The 20,998-nt window shown below is 58.8% G+C and overlaps 2 protein-coding genes across 9 annotated transcripts; both read left to right on the plus strand.

The window, feature by feature from the left end:
- The first annotated feature begins 75 nt into the window (after positions 1-75).
- Positions 76-17,458, plus strand: ACAP1 (ArfGAP with coiled-coil, ankyrin repeat and PH domains 1). Of its 8 annotated transcripts, none has more exons than XM_041770110.1 (27): positions 76-166; positions 1,466-1,642; positions 2,022-2,129; positions 2,256-2,327; positions 3,896-4,039; positions 4,189-5,091; positions 5,617-5,674; positions 9,932-10,051; positions 10,225-10,278; positions 10,358-10,416; positions 10,531-10,714; positions 10,848-10,892; positions 11,020-11,115; positions 11,228-11,302; positions 11,386-11,495; positions 12,993-13,044; positions 13,150-13,250; positions 13,809-13,932; positions 14,030-14,241; positions 14,727-14,796; positions 14,935-15,029; positions 15,138-15,307; positions 15,846-16,018; positions 16,369-16,478; positions 16,563-16,673; positions 16,990-17,039; positions 17,291-17,458. In XM_041770110.1, exons 6-27 carry the CDS (start codon positions 5,039-5,041, stop codon positions 17,389-17,391), a joined length of 2,223 nt encoding a protein of 740 aa, XP_041626044.1. In that variant the 5' UTR covers positions 76-166; positions 1,466-1,642; positions 2,022-2,129; positions 2,256-2,327; positions 3,896-4,039; positions 4,189-5,038; the 3' UTR covers positions 17,392-17,458. The 8 variants fall into 8 exon arrangements, with proteins under 8 accessions (XP_041626044.1, XP_041626043.1, XP_041626039.1 ...); XM_041770109.1 differs by lacking the exon at positions 76-166 and adding an exon at positions 197-418; XM_041770105.1 differs by lacking the exon at positions 76-166 and adding an exon at positions 1,858-1,927 and having other exon boundaries at positions 431-1,642.
- A 1,231-nt stretch (positions 17,459-18,689) lies between these two features.
- Positions 18,690-20,945, plus strand: KCTD11 (potassium channel tetramerization domain containing 11). The gene has a single exon (XM_041770115.1). It carries the CDS (start codon positions 18,695-18,697, stop codon positions 19,580-19,582), a length of 888 nt encoding a protein of 295 aa, XP_041626049.1. The 5' UTR covers positions 18,690-18,694; the 3' UTR covers positions 19,583-20,945.
- Positions 20,946-20,998: the final 53 nt, after the last annotated feature.

A 20,998-nucleotide genomic window follows, 5' to 3' on the forward strand; every position in this document is an offset into this window, starting at 1 on the left:
CGCGCTTGGCGGCACCGTGGCAACCGCGACGCACAGACACCCAGAAGGAACGGGATTCCGCGCTGGGGCCGGGTATGCTTTACGGCACTGCCGGGCGAGGAAGCATCCCGGGCTAGGGAACTAGTAACCCACCACGGTGGGAACGGAGGACGACGGGGTCGGACAGGTTTGCTTTACGGCACGGCGGGGTGACGGAGAGGTTCTCAAAGCCGTGCGGGCTGGGACAGGGAGCTTTTGCGACAGAAGAGGAAACGACAGCCGCAGGCACCTTTACGACGCAGGGGGTCCGCCCCATCTTCAGCTTGGCAACAGCGGCACCGACGACCCCGCCCTCGCCGAGGCACGCGGCCCCTCTAGGAAGCCGCTTTACGGCGGGCGGAGGGGGTGTGTTCCCCTCGCGCCACAGCCTTCGCAGCGGGTGAACAGCGGCCGTAGGACCTGGGGAAGGGAGCTGGGCGCTTTATAAATGAACACCTCGGCGCCGCACCCCGCCGAGAGCGGCTACGTCTTTGCGACACTGTCGCAACCTCGTCGCTTTGTATCACACCTCTCGTGAGGGGCACAGCAGGCCTTTGGGGAAAGGGCCGGGGGAGGCTAAAGGGGCTGGCAGTACTTCCAGATAAGCCCACCCTGAACTCCCATCCAGCCAGACCCTTAAATCTTAAAGCCACGGATAAAGAGTCCAGTAAAACCTTGGCAGGTGGTTTCCAGCAACGGCGCTGAGGAATTGACCCCCGCCCCCCCCCAAAAAAAGACCCCCGAGCTAGGAACAAGCCCCCAGCCCAACTCTGCGAGCTCGCGCTGAGGCTGAAAGGCTGTGACGTCACAATCAAGGCTTTTCGCCCGTGACCGGGACCCCCGATTGTGATTGGATAATTCGGATGAAGGCGGTGATGGGGAAGAAGGGCGGGAACAAATCCCAGAGACAAAGAAAGAAGGCCTTTGGGTGGGACAGAGAGAGGCAACCAGAGGGCAACCCCCCAGCCCGAGGGCCCTACTTAGAGTCTGGAACCCCGGATCGCTGCCCCGAAGAGCGGCGCGGAAGTGGACCCGGGCCTCTGCCAGAGCGTCCCCCGCCCGGCGCGGTGGGGGCGGGGCCTCGGGGCGGGGTTATGTGGGGGCGGGGCAGCTGAGAGGGGCCCCCGGGAGGTGCCATGGAGAAGCTGGAGGCTGTGGGGGCCGCTGGCGGCCTCGGTGGGGAGTCTCCGGGAGGGGCGAGCAGGGGGGCGCTAGGAGGCGTCGGAGCAGACGCCGGGCCGCCCTCCGGTGCTGCCTTGTTTCACGGTTCTGAGCCCCCCCTGCACTCTGGAGGGATCGTAACTCGCAGTCCTAGAGTTAGCCGGCCCTCGGCGGGGGTATCGGTCCCCGGTTCCGGGCCCAGCCAGCACCCTGGGGAGGTGGCGGGCCTGAGCGCCGGGTCCTGCCCAAACCCTGACGGATTCAATGCCCCCTTCCCTGGAACCAGTGTATCCGGGACCTGCGGCCTCGAGTCTGGGGGCTCTGGGGTGTACAACTCGGGATGCAGTCCACCGCGCTCCGGGTCAACTTGCTCGCACTCCCACAAACCTGGTGAGGACCGACCCCGGAGCATCCTAAAAAACAGCAGCTCCATCTTGATGCAGAAGTGCCTCCATGCGGACAAGTAAGGAGCCCGGCTCAGGGGGCAGCGGCGCGGAGCCCGGAGGGCGGGGTTCCCGACACTGGAGGGGGCGGAGCTAGGGGAGAGGGTGGCGTCCTAAGAACTGGGAAGGAGAGCGGCTGAGGGCTGTGAGCTGGAAAATCTCGGGTTCCAGGCTCTCTGGGGCCGCAGCTGGGGCCCAGTAAACGTTGTCAGGCCAGTATGTTGATTATCATCAGGTATGGTACCCTCGCCTCGCCATCCTCAGGTTCCTGCGCCTCTGAGACCACGAGAGGATACAAGAGAAAGGTTTTTGAATAACTGAAGGAACGAGGGAGGGTTGTGAAGGGGAAGGTCACTGGAAGGTTTCCTTCTCCTCTCTTGGCTCCTACCCCTATTCCAGGAAAAAGTCTCAGCGGTGGGATGAGATGAATATTCTGGCCACCTACCACCCTGCTGACAAGGACTATGGATTCATGAAGGTGGATGAGCCCAGCACTCCCTACCACAGGTGCTGAGCCCTCAGCCCTCATCATTCAGCCCAGAACCTTCCCTATTCAGAGAGGGTAAGGGGGAGCAGAGAGACCCCAACAGCCTGATGCCTGCATCCCAGCACTGCTTCCTCCCTCCTCTGCAGGCTGCAGGACGGTGATGAGGACCTGCCTGGAGCATCCTCTCACACAGTGACTCCTGAGGCGCTGGCTGAGAGGTGAGAGTCCAGCCAGAGATCAGAAGAGATGTGAGGCCTCTTCCTAACCTCACCCCTGGGGTCAGAGCCAGTTCTGCTTTTTCGGCCACCAAAATGAGAGGTGGTACAGTTCCCTGCTATCAGGACTGACCAAGGTCAAGATCGGGGAGTCAGCCCAGCTAGGCCCCCCTTGTGATCTCCCCTTTGGTGCCCCCAACTAGTCTCCCTCCCCTTCAGGTTTGCAACAATGGACAATTTGTACCCCAAGGTCCTACAGTACAATGATAACAGAAGCCCAGGGTCTTCAGACAACTTTTCCAAGACACGTGAGATGAGGGGTCGGGACTGAGGAGAAAGGGGAGGCAGAGTGAACCCTCCATGGGAGCCTGGCAGGAAAGCCAAGCTCTCACAATGGCCCACAGACTCCAGTGATTTTGAAAAGCACCGAAAGTCACACTACGACGAAGGAAAGTTCCTTAAGGCTCAGAAAAATCCTTCTTCCAGTAATAAGCACAGCGACGGGGCTAGCACTAGCATGGGCAGTAGCAGTCGAGGCATGATGCGGGACCCAGAGCCCAGGCCTGCGGAGAGAGGCTGGCCGGGAGGACTGGCCAGAGGAGTCAAAGATGAGATTGGCCTGGTGACCAGGAACCACCTCTTAGAAGTCAAGGGTCAGCTATGGTGCCCGAGAGGGAGTTGATGGGAGGCACCCCCAGGGAAGATAGAAGGTGGAGGAGGTGGGGTCCTCAGCATGACGGCCCTCGGGAAGCCTGAGACAGGCTTGGGGAATGGATAGGTCACCAGGGTTTTCTCACATGGGAGGACACAGAATTGAGATGAAAATTGGGGGCCTGAGCTTCTCCCCTGAGGGAGGGCATTATGGACACCTGGGGGTCCTAGACCCTTGACGTGGCTGGAAGACTCAGATCATTGGGGTGACTCTCCAGATTCCCGTAGCTTCCAAAATCAGTGCCCAGTTTCAGCCGCCATCATGTCAGACAAGGAGATTGGCCTGCAACGCAAAGAGTATTATAGCAAAGGGAGGTACCTGAGGTGCTCCCCACACCCGGAGCTTGAGGAGGACACAGAAGATGAGCATGACCAGCAGGACAGTGAGAGCTGGGCTGGGTCAGCCTGGGATGGGGGCTGCTGGTAGCCAGCAGATTAGTGGGGTGCCCCAATCTTGGTCCCGTGATGCTTGCAGGCTCCGTAAATTTTAACTGGGTGATTGAGAACCCCATAAGCACAGAGGTCCGTCTGCTGGACCACACAGGAAACCCTGTTCAGGATCACCAGGCCACTGAAGACTGCCTGACGGGGACAGTGGTGACATCACAGCCTGGTGAGGGCACCAGGCCACAATGTCTAGCTCTTGACAAGCACTCAGCCCCCCAGCTCCCCTTCTTTGCATACCGGTGGATCAGCAGTGGTTACTAAGCATGGTCCCAAGCATCCTGGTGTGCAAGGCCTGTGTTGTTCAGAGAGGAACCAGGGAGGCTCCAAAGGATTTGGGGCCCTCTCCAGCATGGCACTATCCACTGGCCCCACGCCTGCTCCCTGACTCCTCTCTCCTACCCGCCCCCCTCCAGGAGCCGGCCTGTCCTCCAAAGACAGAGCAGAGTCTGGCTGGTGTCAGTGGCTGGTATCCAAGGGGCTCAACTGGCAGAGCCCGGAAAGCTTGGAGAGAGAACCTGGAAGCAACCGAAACTCCCCACACCAAAACCAATGCAGACGTGAGCCCGGGCAAGGGCGAGGGGCTGCCCGTGCTGGCCAGGGAGGGAGAGGGCCTGAGTGGGTAGGTTCCAGGGAGTTTCGGAGTAACGTGGGCCGGATCTCCTGGCCACTTCAAGAAAGCCAGTAGCCCAGTCCTTTCTCTCTGCAGACGAAACCCTGCGGCTTCGCTGGACACAAGAGGAGGAAGCCAGACAATGGAAAATGTAGGCAGCTGGGGATGGGGTGGGGGCCAACCCCTCCCAGCCCTCACCACAATTGAGGTGGGCAATAAAGAGACACGCAGGAGTCTGGGTGCCGTGAGTTGTGACTGGGCCTGCTGGGTCAGTGAGGACAGGAGGAGCGAGGGACCTCTGCACACAGGAAACCACAGCAGGCGGAGCCCAGAAGAGAGCTGGGAGCGGCTTGGGATACTGGATCAGCAGGGGTCTGTGAGGCCCAGAAGACCCATCTGCAGCAGGGTGACGGTGATTGGTGTGGCACCGCCAACCCACCAATCCTAATCTTACCAATAGCACCATGAATTCTTACAACCCTGGGAGGGCAGCGGGGGGAGGGGTAGCAAGTTACCAACCCCATCTTCCAGATGATGCACCTGAGGACTCAGAGAGCTCACCCAGGGTTACCTCGCCTCTCTCAGTGATTGAATGAGTATTTGACCCCTTATGTGCCTCCCCAACCCCCACAACTAAAGGAGAAAGAAGCAGAGACTAGAGCTCCCAGTAGGAAGGGGACAGCTCAGTCTCCGTGGGCGGGGCTGTGGCTTCCCGCCTGGCCCCGCCTCTGCCCCTCCCAGAGCTGCCAGCAAGTGTGAGGTGAGAGCTCCTCCTTGGACACCCCTGACCCTCCGGGAAGGAATCGAGCCCCCACCCCCACCCCCACCCCGGCTCTTCCCCGGGAGAGGACCCCCTCCGCCTTCCTCATCAACTGCTCCTGGGGCGGGGAGCGCTTCCACGTGGACCCCCCACCACCCATCTGGCCTCAGGGCCAATCAAGTGGAGATGACCGTCAAGCTGGATTTTGAGGAGTGTCTCAAGGACTCACCCCGCTTCCGGTAAGTGCACAGGTCTGGGGGAGCACAGGAGGTGAGGCCTGACCCCCTTCCCCCAGCGCACATACTTACACACCTACAACCTTTCTCTGTCCAGACGTCCTGCGGGTGTAGGGCGGGGGGCAAAGTAGCACCTTTGTTGTGCAACCCCAGGCCTGGGTGCTTTCCACCCCCTTTATGTGCCCAGGGAGTCTCTGGAGCCCCTCTATCTCCAGAGCTGACATTCCCACTTCCCGCTCCTGGGGACCCCTACCCCTCCCCCAGCACCTGCTGGGGCGGTTAGCAACTTCCTGCCCTCACCACATCCACCCTCCTTTTACTCTTCCTGCTGTGGCCTGGGCCCTGTGGCTCCCACACTGCACAGAGGAAGGGAGCAAAAGAGGACGGTGGTCAGGCCTTCTTCACTGGTCGGCCCTTCTGTCTGTCCCCTTACCCACCAACCCCAACCCTGGCCCTCCTGGGGTGCACGGATCAGATGGACCCCAGCTCTGCTCCTGTGACCCCATCCGTCCATCCCTCTCTTCCCAGAGCCTCTATCGAGCTGGTGGAAGCCGAGGTGTCAGAGCTGGAGGCCCGGCTAGAAAAGGTGACACGGAGAGGTGACCCTGGATCGCCTTGAGGTGGGAGGGGCGGGGCCAGGGAGAGAACGGGAGCTGGCATTGTTCCAGGTGTTGTGAATGCTGATCCTGTGGGGTAAATACTTCACGGGGCTGCAGAGAAGGAAGGGGCAGCTCCATACCCCCAGGGCACACAGGGCCTTGGAAGACCAGACACCCTGTGGGCTTATTGGGTCAGCTGGGCCCTCTGGGGAAGGCAAGACTCTTCTGCCCCCAGGGAGCCCACAGACAGCCTTGGGGAGATAAGCCAGCCAGACACTTAAACATGATACAGGAAGGCCCTCCCTGGCTACTTTGTATAAAACGTGCATCTGCACGCATACAAGCTCCTGCCCCTTTACTTGGCTTCACTTTTCTCTGTTTTCTCTCTAGCGTTTACCCTGCTCTCACGTGTGATGTGTTTATCTGCCCTGCTAGCTTCCTACTGCTCCCTAAAGAGTCCTTGCGGATGTGCTGACTTAGCCCAGCACCTGTTAGCATGGCGCCAGAGGGGCAGCAGTCAAGCACAGCTCCGCTGGTCCTCTACTCATGGGGTCACATGCCGCAGTCCCATCAGAAGCACATGGTCCTCTCTCAGTTTGCATGGTCGTCGGCAGACGCTAGTTCCTTGTAGGACTAAGGCCTTCACCTGCCCAGGGTACCCCCCAGTCCCCTGCCATGGGGCCCATCCCTGGGCAGTTCACATCATAGCAGCTTGCTTCTTCAAGCCTGTCGTTGGGGATGGGGTCGGGGGGTCACTCCCATGTGTGCCGCCAACGTGGCATCAGCTTACGTCGAAATGTAGTCACAGGTGCAGAGAATGTCATCTTTGCCCCGTGGCATAACCTGACCATGGGAGCACTGTCCTGTGGCCTTTGCTGCGTTCTGTTGGTAGGATCAGGTCACATGTCTCACGCTTAGGGGGGTGGGGATGATGCAAGAGAGGGAACCATTCAGGGTCACCTTAGAGTGTGTCTGTCACATCTGCCAGTTTGTTTTCTTGTTTCTCCCCCACGAGAACGTTAAGTGCTGTGAGGGACTTTTATGTTTTTTTTTTGTTCAATTCCCAGTGCCTGTACCAGAGTCTGAAGGTTAGCAGGTGACCAATTCACAAATACATATTTTTTATTTAAACTTTTTCACTTTTGGGACTCCTGGGTGCCTCAGCAGTTGGGCATCTGCCTTCGGCTCAGTTCTTGACCTGGGGTCCTGGGATCGAGTCCTGCATCGGGCTCCCCACAGGGAGCCTGCTTCTCCCTCTGCTTGTGTCTCTGCCTCTCTCTGTGAATAAATAAAATCTTTTTAAAAAGTTTTTTTTTCACTTTTTAAATTTCTTTTTTAAAGACTTAGTTACTTGACGAGAGAGCACGCACATGTGCGAGTGGCAGGGAGGGGAGAGGCAGAGGGGGAGGGAGAATCTCAAGCAGACTCCCCACTGAGTGCAGGTCCTCCCCCCACTTTACTCCCCACCCCAGTGTGGAGCTCAGTCCCTCAGCCCTGAGATCATGACCTGAGCAGAAATCAAGAGTCAGACACTTAAATGACCAAACCACCAGGTGCCCCTAAGCTTTTTGATTTTTGAGTTATAGACTTTAGGAGAAGTTACAACAATCATGCAGGGAGGTCCCACGTCCTCATGCCCCAGTTTCCCCCAGAGGTGGCATCTCATAAAAAACTAGTACATCACCAAAACCAGGAAATTGATGTTGGCACGTTGAACTATCTGCAGACCGTACTTGGATTTTACCTGTTTGCATTTACAGTTGACCTTGAACAGCAAGGGGGCTAGGGACACTGACCCTCCATCCAGTCAAAAATTGGCATATAATTCTTGACTCCCCCAAAGTTTTACTTATAGCCTGCCATTGACCAATAACATAAATAATCGATTAACATTTTTGTGTAGTGTATGTATTATATAGTGTTCATCAATAAAAGGAGCTAGAGAAAAGTACTATTAAGGAAATTATAAGGAAGAGGACCTCCTGGCTGGCTCAGTCAGTAGAGCGCGCAACTCTTGATCCCAGGGTGGTGAATTCAAGCCACATGTTGGGTGTACAGCTTACTTTAAAAAAATGAAAATAAAAACAAAATTTTGGAAAACATGAATCAGAAGGAAGCGAAAACACATTTATGGTACGGTAGTGTATTTGTTAAAAAAAAATCCACTTACAAGTGGACCAGCGCATTTCAAACCCATGTTCAAGGGTTGACTGTACCCTTGTTTCAAAAAGTCTTTGTGTATAATTCAGTGGCACTTCATCACAAGCCTCTGTTCTTATAACCAGCATCACATTGAAAACACAAAACTCAGGCAGCCCGGCTCAGCGCTTTGGCGCCGCCTTCAGCCTGGGATGTGATCCTGGAAGCCCAGAATCGAGTCCCACGTCTGGCCCCTGTGTGGAGCCTGCTTCTCCCTCTGCCTGTGTCTCTGCCTCTCTGTGTCTCTCATGAATAAATATATAAAATCAGAAAGAAAGAAAAAGAAAGAAAGAAAAAGAAAGAAAGAAAGAAGGAAGGAAGGAAGAAAAGAAAAGGGGAAAAAAAAGAGAAGAGAAAAAAGAAAAGACAAAACTCCTAGGTGGCCTGGGTGGCTCAATGGGTCAAGCGTCCAACTCTTGGCTTCAACTCAAGTCATCTCAGGATCATCATGAGATCAAGCCCCTGTCCACCTCTGTAGGACTCCCCCTCTCTGGCAGCCCAGGTGGCTCGGCGGTTTAGCGCCACCTTCAGCCCAGGGCATGATCCTGGAGATCCGGGATGGAGTCCCACGTCAGGCTCCCTGCATCCTGCATGGAGCCTGCTTCTCCCTCTTCCTCTCTCTCTCTCCCTGTGTCTCTCATGAACAACAAAAAAAAAGGACTCTCCCTCTCCCTCAGCCCTCCCCACCACCACTCTTGGATGGTTTCCCTCTCAAAAAAAAAAAAAAAAGATGAAACTCCTATCACCACAAGGAGTTACCCTTTATCCTGATACCTCCCTGCCTTCTCGAACCTGCAGTTACCACCCTCTGTTCTCCCGAAGTGTCGTTTCTAGAACGTTACACAAGTGAAACCATACAGTAGGCGAGTTCTCAAGATTGGCCCTTTCTTTTTTTTTTCCTCTCAGAATAATGCCCCTGAGGTCTGCTCAGGTTGTTGCCTATTGGTATGAGTAGTTCCCATATGGACGGTTGATTCCTTTGTGTTGCTGGGCACTGTTCCATTGCATGGATGGGCCAGTTTGTCATGAGTTCAGTTTTGTGAATGCTCACAGATGGAGAAAGGGTGGTGGGTAGGAAAAAAAATGGACACTCAGCGCCCCAGCACTATGAAGTGAAGTTGTGAGTGTCTGCATCCTGGTCCCTGATCACAGACACCTCGTGGTGACATCTGATATGAGATTGGATCATGGTCGCTGTCCTGACCATTAGTGACCCTGTCAGCCACCTTCAAGGCAAGCTGTAGTTCCCTGCAGCCTTCACTAGCCCTCAAAAGTCTTTCTACTCATTAAAAGTTAATGGAGAACCTCTGGGCCCAGCTTTCTGATCCCCCACCACCCCAAATCTCCACATGGAACTTCCCTGCTGGTCTCCTGTCCCCTGGGCTGAGCTGAAGGGCTCCACTGACGCTCGCTCTGTCCCAGCTATGTTGACTCAGGCCTGAACCAAGTGGTGTCACCTCAGAGGCAATGCAGTTCCCAAGCAAGGGCCTGAGATCAGGAGACCTCGCTTTGGTTTCTGGCTCAGCTGCCTGGCTCTTCCAGAGGGACCCTCCTCGGATCAGACCTAGGAGCACCCTAACTTGCCATCTTTGTTTGCCCTGACCCTGTGGCCAGGGGGGCTGATTAATCTGGCGAGGGAATGTGCCATGAGCACAGAATGGGACAGCTCCAGCTGGGAAGGACTGGGGAATTCAGTGCCACCCAGGTAGAGCATTTGTCCTGTGACCCAATAGTGCATAAGGGAGGGGTATCTGGGGAGCACTGGATCCGGGCAGGTGGGGCAGGCCTGGGGGGCTACGCGTGTCAAGGGACAGAGAAAGACAGTTCAAAGGTGAAGCTGACACTGGTTGTGGTGAGAGGCTGGGAGATTTGTCTTCCAGGCACAGAGCAGTTAAGCACCAGGGGTGTGTTAAAAACTGGGGGTGCCCAGCTGGGCTGCAGAGGCGAAGGTGAGGTTGGGCAGCAGGGGCACAGCCCTGGGGAAGGGCAGAGCAGGGGGACCAGGGTGGGGTCCCCCAACTCTCTGTCACTCTGTTGCTTCTTAGCTTCTCAAGCTGGGGAATGGCCTCCTGGAAAGTGGGCGCCACTACCTGGCCGCTGGCCGCACCTTCATCGCTGGCATTTGTGACCTGGCCCGCCTGGGTCCACCAGAGCCCATGATGGCGGTAGGTGGAGGCCCAAGCCACACTGGGCTGGAGTCTGGAACATGGACGTCCTCTGCGAGGGGAGGGTGAACCTGGGCTGGGGCCACAGCCAGAGGCCACCTGGCGGGCTGGGTGTAGATGGTAGGTGCTGCTGCCCCATGTCTGCTACCCTCTCTCTGCCGTTTCGTGCCCAGGAGTGTCTGGACAAGTTCACCACGAGCCTCAGCCACAAGCTGGACAGCCATGCGGTAAGGGAGCAGAGCAGGTGGGACCGGTGTCCGGCCTCTGTGGCCTGGGCCTCGCCTGCCAATTTCTGCTTTTCCTCAGGAGCTTTTAGATGCCACCCAGCACACGCTGCAGCAGCAGATCCAAACCCTGGCCAAAGAGTGAGTCGGGAGGGGAACCAGGCCTCCATCCTTCTTCCTGTCCCCACAGGGGCCTCCCTGGGACTCTGCTGGGAGTAGGGGGAGCTATTGGGTTGTTTTTCCGCTCCTCCACAGAGGTCTCCGGGGCTTCCGAGAGGCTCGCCGGGATTTCTGGAAGGGGGCTGAGAGCCTGGAGGCTGCTCTTATCCACAACGCCGAGGTCCCCAGGCGCCGGGCCCAGGAGGCAGAAGAGGCGGGCGCTGCCTTGAAGACTGCGAGGGCTGGGTACCAGGGACGAGCCCTGGATTATGCCCTGCAGGTGCCCACCCCAACCCATCCCGCCTCGGGATCCCAGGGCCTCTGGCCCCTCAGAGGCTGGAAAGGGCCCCCTGTGCAGTGGGAGGGGGCGCTGTGGTTGCAAGACTGACCTGAGGGCTTTTGGTGGCCTTCAGATCAACGTGATTGAGGACAAGAGGAAGTTTGACATCATGGAGTTTGTGAGTTGCAGTGGCGGTGGTGGTGATGGCAGGGTGGAGGGGAGCCTGCTGATGGGGTGGTAGTAGAGAAGAAGGAGAGACAGAGAGTGCCTTGTCAGCTCCACCCCCTGCCCACCTTGTCACCCAGGTGCTGCGGCTGGTGGAGGCCCAAGCTATCCATTTCCAGCAGGGCCACGAGGAGCTGGGCAAGCTGGCCCAGTATCGCAGGGAGCTGGGCGCCCAGGTGGGGCCCCGGGGAGCAGGCCAGTGGGGGCGGAGGGGCCTCTAAGATACCTGTCCTGGCCTAGTGGGGGAAGGCGGGGGGGGAATATCTGAAATGCCCATGGTGTGCCCAGTTGCACCAGCTGGTCCTGAATTCAGCTCGTGAGAGGAGGGACATGGAGCAGAGACACGTGCTGTTGAAGCAGAAGGTGAGATCCTTGGGGTGCAGCAGGGCCTGGTGCCTAGGCCTCTGCCCACTTCAGCTGCCCTTTGACCCTCCTGTGCTCCCCAGGAGCTGGGTGGGGAGGAGCCAGAGCCAAGCCTAAAGGAAGGGCCTGGTGGCCTGGTGATGGAAGGACACCTCTTCAAACGGGCCAGCAACGCATTTAAGACCTGGAGCAGGTGAGGGGAAGGCACCCCCATCACCCCCACCCACCCAAATCACCTAAACATTTGTTGAGATAGGGTGCTAAGCACAGAGAAAAAAAGACAAGACCCACCAGCTTCGCAGATTTTGTATCCCACCGCAGAGACCCACAGTGAATTCTGTTATGTTGGGAGAGAAGAGCGGCACAGGAGAAAAAATACTAAAGCAGAGGGTGTGAAGAGCTGGGGACGAGTCATGGTTTTAGGTGGGGTGGTCAGGTCAGGCTTCGTGAGTCATGGTTTTAGGTGGGGTGGTCAGGTGGTTTCGGAGTGAAGACTTGAAGGATATCTGGGGGAGAGAATATTCTAGGCAGAAGGAGGAGCCAGTGACAGAGCCCTGAGGGTGGGGGGACAGAGGGAGGGAGGAAGATGTGGGGCAAGGAGAAGTTGGAGCTAGTGGGGGTGTGCTCAGCGACATGGGGCCTTGTCAGCTTCTGTAGGGACTTAGGACCCCTGCAGGTATGGGGCGGGCTGGTCATTTACTGTGACTCTACTTCCTGTCCCAGGGCCACTGCCAGCCCATCGGGGACGTTGGCCCAAGTCAGAAAATTGAGCCTTTCCCTAAGATGCTTCTGTCAAAATTGTGGCAAGAGACACAGGGCGCCTTGGCTGGTCCACTCCGTGGAGCCTGTGACTCTTGATCTCGGGGTTCTGGGTTCGAGCCCCACATTGGGTGTAGAGATCACATAAAAATAAATTTTTTTTTTTTTAAGGTTTTTTAATTTACTCATGAGAAACACAGAGAGGCAGAGACACAGGCAGAGGGAGAAGCAGGCTCCATGCGGGGAGTCGGATACAGAACTCGATCCCAGGACCCCGGGATCAGGACCTGAGCCAAAGGCAAACGCTCAACCGCTGAACCACCCACGTGTCCCAAAATAAAATCTTTATAAAAAACAATTATAGGAGCTCCTGGCTGGTTCAATGAGTAGAGAGCACATGACTCTTGGTCTGGGAGTTGTGAGTTCGAGCTCCACGAGGGTATAGCAATTACTTTAAAAAACAAAAAACAAACCTTGGGGTTCCTGGGTGGCTCAGCGTGTGAGCGTCTGCCTTTGGCTCAGGGCGTGACCCCGGGGTCCTGGGATTGAGACCCACGTTGGGCTCCCGGCAGGGAGCCTGCTTCTCTCTCTGCCTGTGTCTCTGCCTCTCTCTCTGTGTCTCTCATGAATAAATAAAATCTTTTTTTTTAATCTTTAAAAAATTATAGTAGAGTATTTTTATTGGAAAAAGCATTTTACTTCTGGAAAGTTGTCTTCACGAATGCATCAAATCTAGGTTGTCTGAGGTGTGAGCAGTGCCGCTTTGGGTGTCCTGGCCTACAAGGCCGTGCGCCCTCCTGACGGGATGGGGTGGTCAGCACGGCTCTCTAGGCAAGATCCTCATGGAGCAAAGGGCACACAGCCTCTCAGCAGTCCCTGTCCCAAGTGCATCCCAGTGTCATGTCCACAACTCTGTTCCCACCTCCTCCAGACGCTGGTTCACTATTCAGAGCAACCAACTGGTTTATCAGAAGAAGTACAAGGTAGGTGGGCTGGGCACTGGGTGCCGGGGCCTGGTGACACCCTGCCCCTGCCCCTGCTGCAACTGTGTGGATGGCTGCCCCTCGTCACCTTCCTTCCCCTTCCAGGACCCCGTGACCGTGGTGGTGGATGACCTTCGCCTCTGCACTGTGAAGCTCTGCCCCGACTCAGAAAGGCGGTTTTGCTTTGAGGTTGTGTCCCCCAGCAAGTGAGTGCAGAAGTCAGGGGTGATTGATGCTCCTAATGCTCCACTGTGTCTAAATCTTTTTTTTTTTTTTTTAAAGAATTTATTTGTTCCAAAAAAAAAAAAAGATTTTATTTGTTTATTCATGAGAGACACACAGAGAGAGGCAGAGACGCAGGCAGAGGGAGAAGCAGGCTTCCTGCGGGGAGCCCATTGTGGGACTTGATCCCAGGATCCCGGGGTCACGACCTGAGCTGAAGGCAGATGCTCAACCTCTGAGCCACACAGGCATTCCTGTGTCTAAATCTTTGCCAACAGGGAGGCAGGGCTGATCATAGAGCGTTAACCTTCTGGTGGCTGGATTGGGGGACAGACCGGGAGGTGTCCTGGTGAGAAAGGATAAGGCAATGGGGGATATTTAGAAAGATCTGACCCATTGGTGCCAAATCTCTATTCAGCTGGTGTTTCGTATGTCAGTACAATGGGTACCGGTTGAATAGCAGCTGGAGGTAAGCCAGCCTATCCTGAGCCTCCCCGGGGCCTCACACCACACGCGCCCCTCTGCTCTCCCCTCCTGCCCAGGTCCTGCCTCCTGCAGGCTGACTCGGAGCGTCTCCTGCAGCTGTGGATCAGTGCTGTGCAGAGCAGCATCGCCACGGCCTTCAGCCAGGCTCGCCTCGAGGACAGCCCCCGGGGGCCAGGCCAGGTGCCTTAATCTGAGGGTACAGGGCCGGGCTGCCTAGGGAGATGAGGCACCCTTCCCCAAGCCCCATAGCCATCCTTTCCACCTCTGTCTCCCCTAGGGCTCAGGATACCCAGCCATGAGCTCCTCCGCTACCCTGGGCTGTGGCGGGATGAGCAGGGGCAGGGAACCAGGCGGAGCTGGGCACGTGGCAGCCCAGGTGCAGAGCGTAGACGGCAATGCCCAGTGCTGTGACTGCCGAGAGCCAGCCCCAGAGTGGGCCAGCATCAACCTGGGTGTCACTCTGTGCATCCAATGCTCGGGCATCCACAGGTCACTCCCCACTACCCCAGCGGGGCCCTACTCCTTCCGGCTGGGGTCTGGGGAGGGGGCAGGATAGAGTTCCTCCTGTGGGCTCCCCCCTCCTCCTTGCCCTGCTGTCACTGGGCACAGCGTCCTGGTCTGGCCAGAGGGATTTATAGGCTTGACTGGATGCATGGGGTCGGGGCTCTTGAGGGTAAAGGAACCAATGAGCAGAGAGAGGAAAGGTCACCAGGCCTCAGCAAGTCTGTGAGGCATTCCATCTGAATCGGTCTGGTGGAAGGAGGGGAATGGCAGGGCAAGAGAAGGGAGGTGGCTGAAGAGAATGAGGCCCTGACACTGAAATGTAGGAGAAGGGGGAAGAGGGAAGGATGAACAGAGCCAGGCCACGCAGCCCGCTGCCCTGCCGCCTCCTGGTCAGTGCCTCTGCGTGCCTGCTGTGCTCATCTGGCTGCTGCTGCCCCACAGAGGGCCTGACTCCCACTCTGACCCCCCAGGAGCCTCGGGGTTCACTTCTCCAAAGTCAGGTCTCTGACACTTGACTCATGGGAGCCAGAACTGGTGAAGGTGACTTGGGGTGTCATGATGAGAAGCGGGTGGGGTGGGGTGAGTCCAGGACGGCAGCGCCCTGAGGGCTCAGACACTCACCTCCCTCCCCTCCCACCTGTCTGTCTGTGTCTGTGTCTCTGTCTGGGCCACCCAAAGCTTATGTGCGAGCTGGGGAATGTCGTCATCAACCAGATCTATGAGGCCCGCGTGGAGGCTATGGCAGTGAAAAAACCAGGGCCCACCTGCTCCCGGTGAGATTGGGATGGAAGTGCTGGGGCTGCCTACTGGCGGGGAAGAAAGAGGGTCTGGGACCAGAGGAGGGAAGACTATCCCCCTTCTTCCCTGCCATACTCTGCCAGGCAGGAGAAGGAGGCCTGGATTCATGCCAAATATGTGGAGAAGAAGTTCCTGACCAAACTTCCTGATATTCGAGGGCGAAGAGGTGGCCGGGGGCCCTCCAGGGGGCAGCCTCCTGTGCTCCCCAAGCCTTCCATCAGGTCCCAGCTGGGAAGCTGCAGAGCCAGGCCAGGTATACCATTGCTCGGACATTCTGGCAGCCGGGCTGCATGCCCAGCACTATGTCACACCCGGTGAGGAGGCACACAGCATGGGGCCCCAGCCCTCCCCTTGCCAATGTTGGGGGCGGACCACACTAGCACTGATTTTACAAGGCAAGAGTTTCAGGGGCTAAGTGAAGACTGGGGAGGAGCATGGGGCTGGGGATAGGCAGGGAGGGTCTCAACCACAAGAAAAGTCAGGAGGGAGAATGAAAAGGACTGGGGGGGCGGGAGCTTGGCTGGAGCAGAGGGAACCAGAGCCACTGAGGCTGTTGGCTCCCTTGTGACGGTCCAGCCGGTCCAGGTAAGTGAACAGGAGGAGCTGAATGATGCTGTCCGTGCCCCCTGCCCTGCGGGCCCTGCACGCACACACACCCCCACCTCCCACTGCTGTCCCCGGAGTCCCGAACACACACGGAGCCTCCCCACAACTGAGGAATGACCCATCAGAGCATTTGGGGCCTGTGCCTAGGGCTTCCTACCAGACCCACGGCCAATTTTTTTCACCAGAGCCCCCCTCCGATGACCTGGGCAGCCTCCACCCGGGGGCCCTGCTGTTTCGAGCTGCCGGGCACCCTCCATCCCTCCCCACCATGGCCGATGCCCTCGCCCATGGAGCTGATGTCAACTGGGTCAACGCAGCTCGGGAAAATGCCACGCCATTGATCCAGGCCACGGCTGCTGTGAGTCTTGCCCACGTACAGACTGCGACTAGGGACCCGCTCTTACCCCTATCCCCCTTAGGGAATGATGACCAATAGAGACGGGTTGCTAAGGGGTCATGTGATTTGGAGGCAGGCAACCTGGGTTTGAATCCACGTTCACACCACTCACTGTTGTGAACCTCTGTGCCTCAAGTGTACTCGTCTGTAGAATAGATAACATACCGCATGACGCTGTACTGTGGACTTAACCTATGCATACCGGGAAGGGGCTGGAGCAGAGCCTGACACAGCTGCACCCCAGCCCAAAACCTCTTTAGTCTGCTCCTAAAGATGCCACTTTCTCTCCCGTTCTCAACCTCTCCATGCAGAATTCTCTTCTGGCCTGTGAGTTTCTCCTCCAGAACGGGGCGAACGTGAACCAGGCGGACAATCACGGCCGGGGGCCGCTGCACCACGCAACCATTCTGGGCCACACCGGGTAGGGGCGGGCGGGGCGGATGGCTGCGGGAAAGAAGGGCCCGGATATGGTGAGTAGCCGGCTGAACCTGTCTGTCCTTTCCAGGCTGGCCTGCCTGTTCCTGAAACGAGGAGCCGATCTGGGAGCTAGGGACTCCGAAGACAAAGACCCCCTGACGATCGCCATGGAAACGGCCAACGCTGACATCGTCACCCTGTGCGGCTGTTTGGGGGCGGGGCCAGTGCTTGCCCTACCCACCTGGGGGCGGGGCTTGGGAGCTGCTGGCCGGCTGGCGGACCCGGCAAGAGGAAGGGTTCTCCGAGTGTAGACCCGGGACGGGGAGTAGGAAGGGGGGCGGGTAGGGAGCACGGATGGTGAGTTCGTCCCCAGTGACAGACTTCGGGGTTGGTAAACGCCTTTAAGCACTGGATCCCAGGGGGACAGATGAATTAACGACCCCAGCTCAGAGGACGGGGAGTGGGAGTGGAGCCCTGAACAGAAAGTCATTCGTGCCTGAATCCTTCCCCTTCAGGCTACGCCTGGCAAAGATGAGAGAGGTCGAGGCGGCCCAGGGCCAGGCAGGTAAAGTACCTCCCGCCCCACCACGCGCTTTCCTTGCTGAGCTTCTGGCTCCCGCAGACCTGCCTCGCGGACCCGGCTGCATAGACTAATTTCATTACTTATTGCACAAATGTGTATTGAGTGCGTGTGAGAGCGCACGTCTTCGAACCCCGAGAGGGCCGGGCCGGGGCGCTGTGCCCACGGTGAGCGCGCTCCAACCCCGCCCGGCCGGCGCCTCGCCAGCCCAGCCCTTGCTCCCTCCCTCCCCTCAGGAGACGAGACGTATCTGGACATCTTCCGAGACTTCTCCCTCATGGCGTCGGACGACCCAGAGAAGCTGAGCCGGCGCAGTCACGACCTGCACACGCTCTGATCCCGCATCCCGGCCCCCTCTGCCCCACCCCGCCGGTCCCTGGGCCATTAAAGCCTCTGTGCTCTGCGCTTCCCGTCGTCATTCCTCTGCGGGGCGCCACCCTCCGGCCGGGACCGGGGCTGCGGAAGCGGGGGGGGGGTTGCGAGCTCGAGTCACGCGAGGGGCTACTCCGGGACAGCGAGGCGGAGGCCGCAGCCCTAGCACCCGGCGGCTCTGGGCGGAGCTCTCGGGCTCGGGCGACATGGCCAGACGCGGCGGGCCTGGCAGAGGAGAGGCCGCCCGCGTGGGCTGGGGGGCCGGCCTCCCATAGGGGGCCGCTGGCGTCGGGCCGGGACGGAGAGGCTGGCTTGGGCCACCCCGGCCCTGAGGCATCCCCGGAATGCGGCGGCTCAGCACCCGCCCCCTCGGGAGTTCCCGACGCGAACGCCCGGGTGAGCACCGCCCCCAGCCCGGGACGGCGGGGCCTCGGGCCCCGCGCGGAGCTGCAGACGTGAGGTCGGGCACTCCTGGGCGCCTGCGGGGCGGTCGCGGCCACATCCGGAGCGACTCGCCTGAGTCACCCTCCAGACCCCACCCCCGCCCGCGTTCCTGGTCCGGCCCGTTCGCCCCGTCTCTCGGGTTCCAGACTCTCGGCTCCCACCTCCGCTCCTGCCGCGCGAGCCCCGCGGGGGTGGGGGGCGGGGCGCCAAGGGGGCGGGGCGGTCCCTTAAAGGGCCCCCCGGCCGCTGCCCTGAGGCCACTTCCTGGGGGCGGAGAGGACTGCGGCGGCGGCGGCGACACCCGGGCCCCGAGACTCCCGGCGGCTTCCATCCGAGTCCTCCGGGGCTCCTGGTTCGCGTCGAGCGTGCATCCCCTGCGCCCCGGCGGGTAGGGGCCCCCGCCGCCCGCTCGCGTCCGCCCCGCCTCCGTCGCCCGAGACCCGCGCCCGAGCCAGGCCCGGCCTGCGACTGGCCCCCGGGGCCCTGCGTGGACTCGCCCGCGGCGACAGCGATCTGCCGAGAACTCGGAAGCTGGGTCCTTCCGAGCGCCGGCCTGTGCTCGCCACCGTCACCTGCTGGTGGGACTCCGGAAACCCTCTGTGTGAAGACCACAGAGAGGAGCCGCTGACCCTCCGCCCGGAATCGAGAGCGCCTGGACCGAAATCTCCCCGCCTCTCTGGCTTCTGCGCTTTTCAGCTGTTCTCTCGAGCTTTCGGCCGCGTCTGTCCCTGGAAACCACCCCCCGCTACCGACGTAGCCTGGGCGAGCCCCGCATCTCACCGCCGTGCGCTCCCACCTGTGAATCCGGAGACAGTCTCAACTTTATGACCCAATTCTGCCCACACCCAGGCAGTTCTGCCTTTTCTTCTCTTGCGGTATCTCCCGTAGTCCCCAAAATTTCGCCGCCTCCTGTGCCCTCTTCGCCCCCCTCTTTTGGGGGCCCCGTGACCCTGAATGTTGGGGGCACACTATACTCCACCACTTTGGAGACCCTGACTCGCTTCCCGGACTCCATGCTGGGGGCCATGTTCAGGGCCGGCACCCCCATACCCCCCAACCTCAGCCCCCAGGGAGGTGGCCACTACTTCATCGACAGAGATGGCAAGGCCTTCCGGCACATCCTCAATTTCCTGCGGCTGGGCCGCCTCGACCTGCCCCGTGGGTATGGGGAGACGGCACTTCTCAGGGCAGAGGCCGACTTCTACCAGATCCAGCCCCTCCTGGATGCCCTGCGGGACCTGGAGGCCTCTCGGGGGACCCCCGTACCCACTGCTGCCCTGCTACACGCAGACGTGGATGCCAGCCCCCGCCTGGTGCACTTCTCTGCTCGCCGGGGCCCACACCACTATGAGCTGAGCTCTGTGCAGGTGGATACCTTCCGAGCCAACATCTTCTGCACGGACCCCGAGTGCCTGGGTGCCATGCGGGCCCGCTTTGGTGTGGCCAGTGAGGATAGGGCTGAGGGCGGCCCACACTTCCGTCTGGAGTGGGCCCCCTGTCCCGCAGAACTCCCCGAGGTGGAGTATAGGAGACTGGGGCTGCAGCCGCTGTGGACTGGGGGGCCGGGAGAGCTGCGGGAGGTGGTGGGCACACCAGGCTTCCTAGAGGAGGTGCTGCGGGTCGCTCTGGAGCACGGCTTCCGTCTAGACTCCGTTTTCCCTGACCCCGAAGATCTGCTCAACTCGCGATCTCTGCGCTTCGTGCGGCACTGAGTGCGTGGCGCTCCCATCTGAGTGGGGTGCGGAGAGAGAACGGACAGCAAAAGGGACGAAGGGCCCCCTGAAGCCTCTTCTTAGCTCTGCCTCTGGAGCTGTGAGAGTCAGGGCTCCCACTGCACCTGACTGGAGCCCAGGTGTGGGCAGGAATTCCCAAATCTCAGCCCGCTGAGGGCTCAAAAGCCATGCAGAGGGTCTGGACTGGTGCTAATCCTGGGAGGGGTGGGGAAGGTTCCCAGGCTTGTTCTTGCCTGAGGCTGGCAGCCTCCAGTGTCTCCTTGTTTGAGCTCAGTATTCAAGGTTCTAGAGAAGTAGCGACCCCTCCATGCTCAGGCTAGGCCTAGCAGGACCCTGGAGGGACACTGAAGTGTGGGTGAAGGACTCTGGATTGCTGTGACGTGGTCTCCTGGACTGTGGCTTCTCCTGCAGCTGGATGGCCTGGCCTGACCAAACCGTGGCTGGAACATTCTTGACTATGGGAAAGGGGATCCTTTGCTGGGTCTCACACTCTCACGTTACTTACTTAGGGAGACGGAAAGGCTACACTCTACCCTAGGTTGGCATGAGGGAGTTAGGAGAATCCCCATTTACTATAGGGCTGGAGCCCCGTAGTCCATAGTAAAGGACCCCATATTGATGGTGGAGGAGGCATCTTCGCAGGTTTTGGCCTTACTTTGCTCACGTACATGTGTGTGTCAGCCTGTGTGTCTGACTGACGTGCGGGTCTCCGCCTTCCTGACTCCCATCTATTGCTGGAGGCAGCATCTGTGTGCTGGGCTTTCTGTGGTCTCTGCATGTCCAGGCCTGTTTGTGGTTGCCTGGTGTTTGGCACTGGGTATGTCTGTGGTATGGGTGTGAGTAGATGGAGAATTAGTAGTGTAATCAAGTAGGGGGGTGTGTGCACGCATGTGTGTTCACCACGTAGGCAGGAGCCCGTTGATGTTTGAGTCACTAGGATCTTCCTGGTGAAAGGTAAGAGGAATCAGTGGGCCCAGCTGGGCCTTGGAGGCCGCTATAGAACTCTTGGTTGCCAAGGCAACCATGGGCATGGTTGCTAGGAGATAGCTGGGCAGGTCCCAGGCTGCCTGGGGCAGAGGGGAGACCAACAGAAGAGGTGGAGAGAGCAGGGGAGGATATGGGAAGGGATGGGATTTCTGGGTCCCCAAGGGGTGGGGTACTCATGCACAACTTCTTCCACTGGGGGAGTCACTCATTATTTATCACTGGTCACGATTTACAAGAAGAAAAATAAAATGGTGGTGATCCCTGGGTGGCTCAGCGGTTTGGCGTCTGCCTTTGGCCCAGGGCACGATCTTGGAGTCCCGGGATCGAGTTCCGCTTCGGGCTCCGGGCATGGAGCCTGCTTCTCCCTCCTCCTGTGTCTCTGCCTCTTTCTCTCTGTGTCTATCACAA

The sequence above is a fragment of the Vulpes lagopus genome, chromosome 10, assembly GCF_018345385.1.
Source record: "Vulpes lagopus strain Blue_001 chromosome 10, ASM1834538v1, whole genome shotgun sequence".
Classification (NCBI taxonomy): Eukaryota; Metazoa; Chordata; class Mammalia; order Carnivora; family Canidae; genus Vulpes; species Vulpes lagopus.

Excerpts from the sequence above, each read along its gene's own strand:
- KCTD11 (XM_041770115.1), top strand. The coding sequence starts at position 18,695 with ATGACCCAATTCTGCCCACACCCAGGCAGTTCTGCCTTTTCTTCTCTT.
- ACAP1 (XM_041770110.1), top strand. The coding sequence starts at position 5,039 with ATGACCGTCAAGCTGGATTTTGAGGAGTGTCTCAAGGACTCACCCCGC. Across the intron at positions 13,933-14,029 it reads GCCCCCGGGGGCCAGGCCAG|GGCTCAGGATACCCAGCCAT; the intron begins GTGCCTTAATCT and ends TGTCTCCCCTAG. Across the intron at positions 15,308-15,845 it reads AAGCTGCAGAGCCAGGCCAG|AGCCCCCCTCCGATGACCTG; the intron begins GTATACCATTGC and ends TTTTTTCACCAG.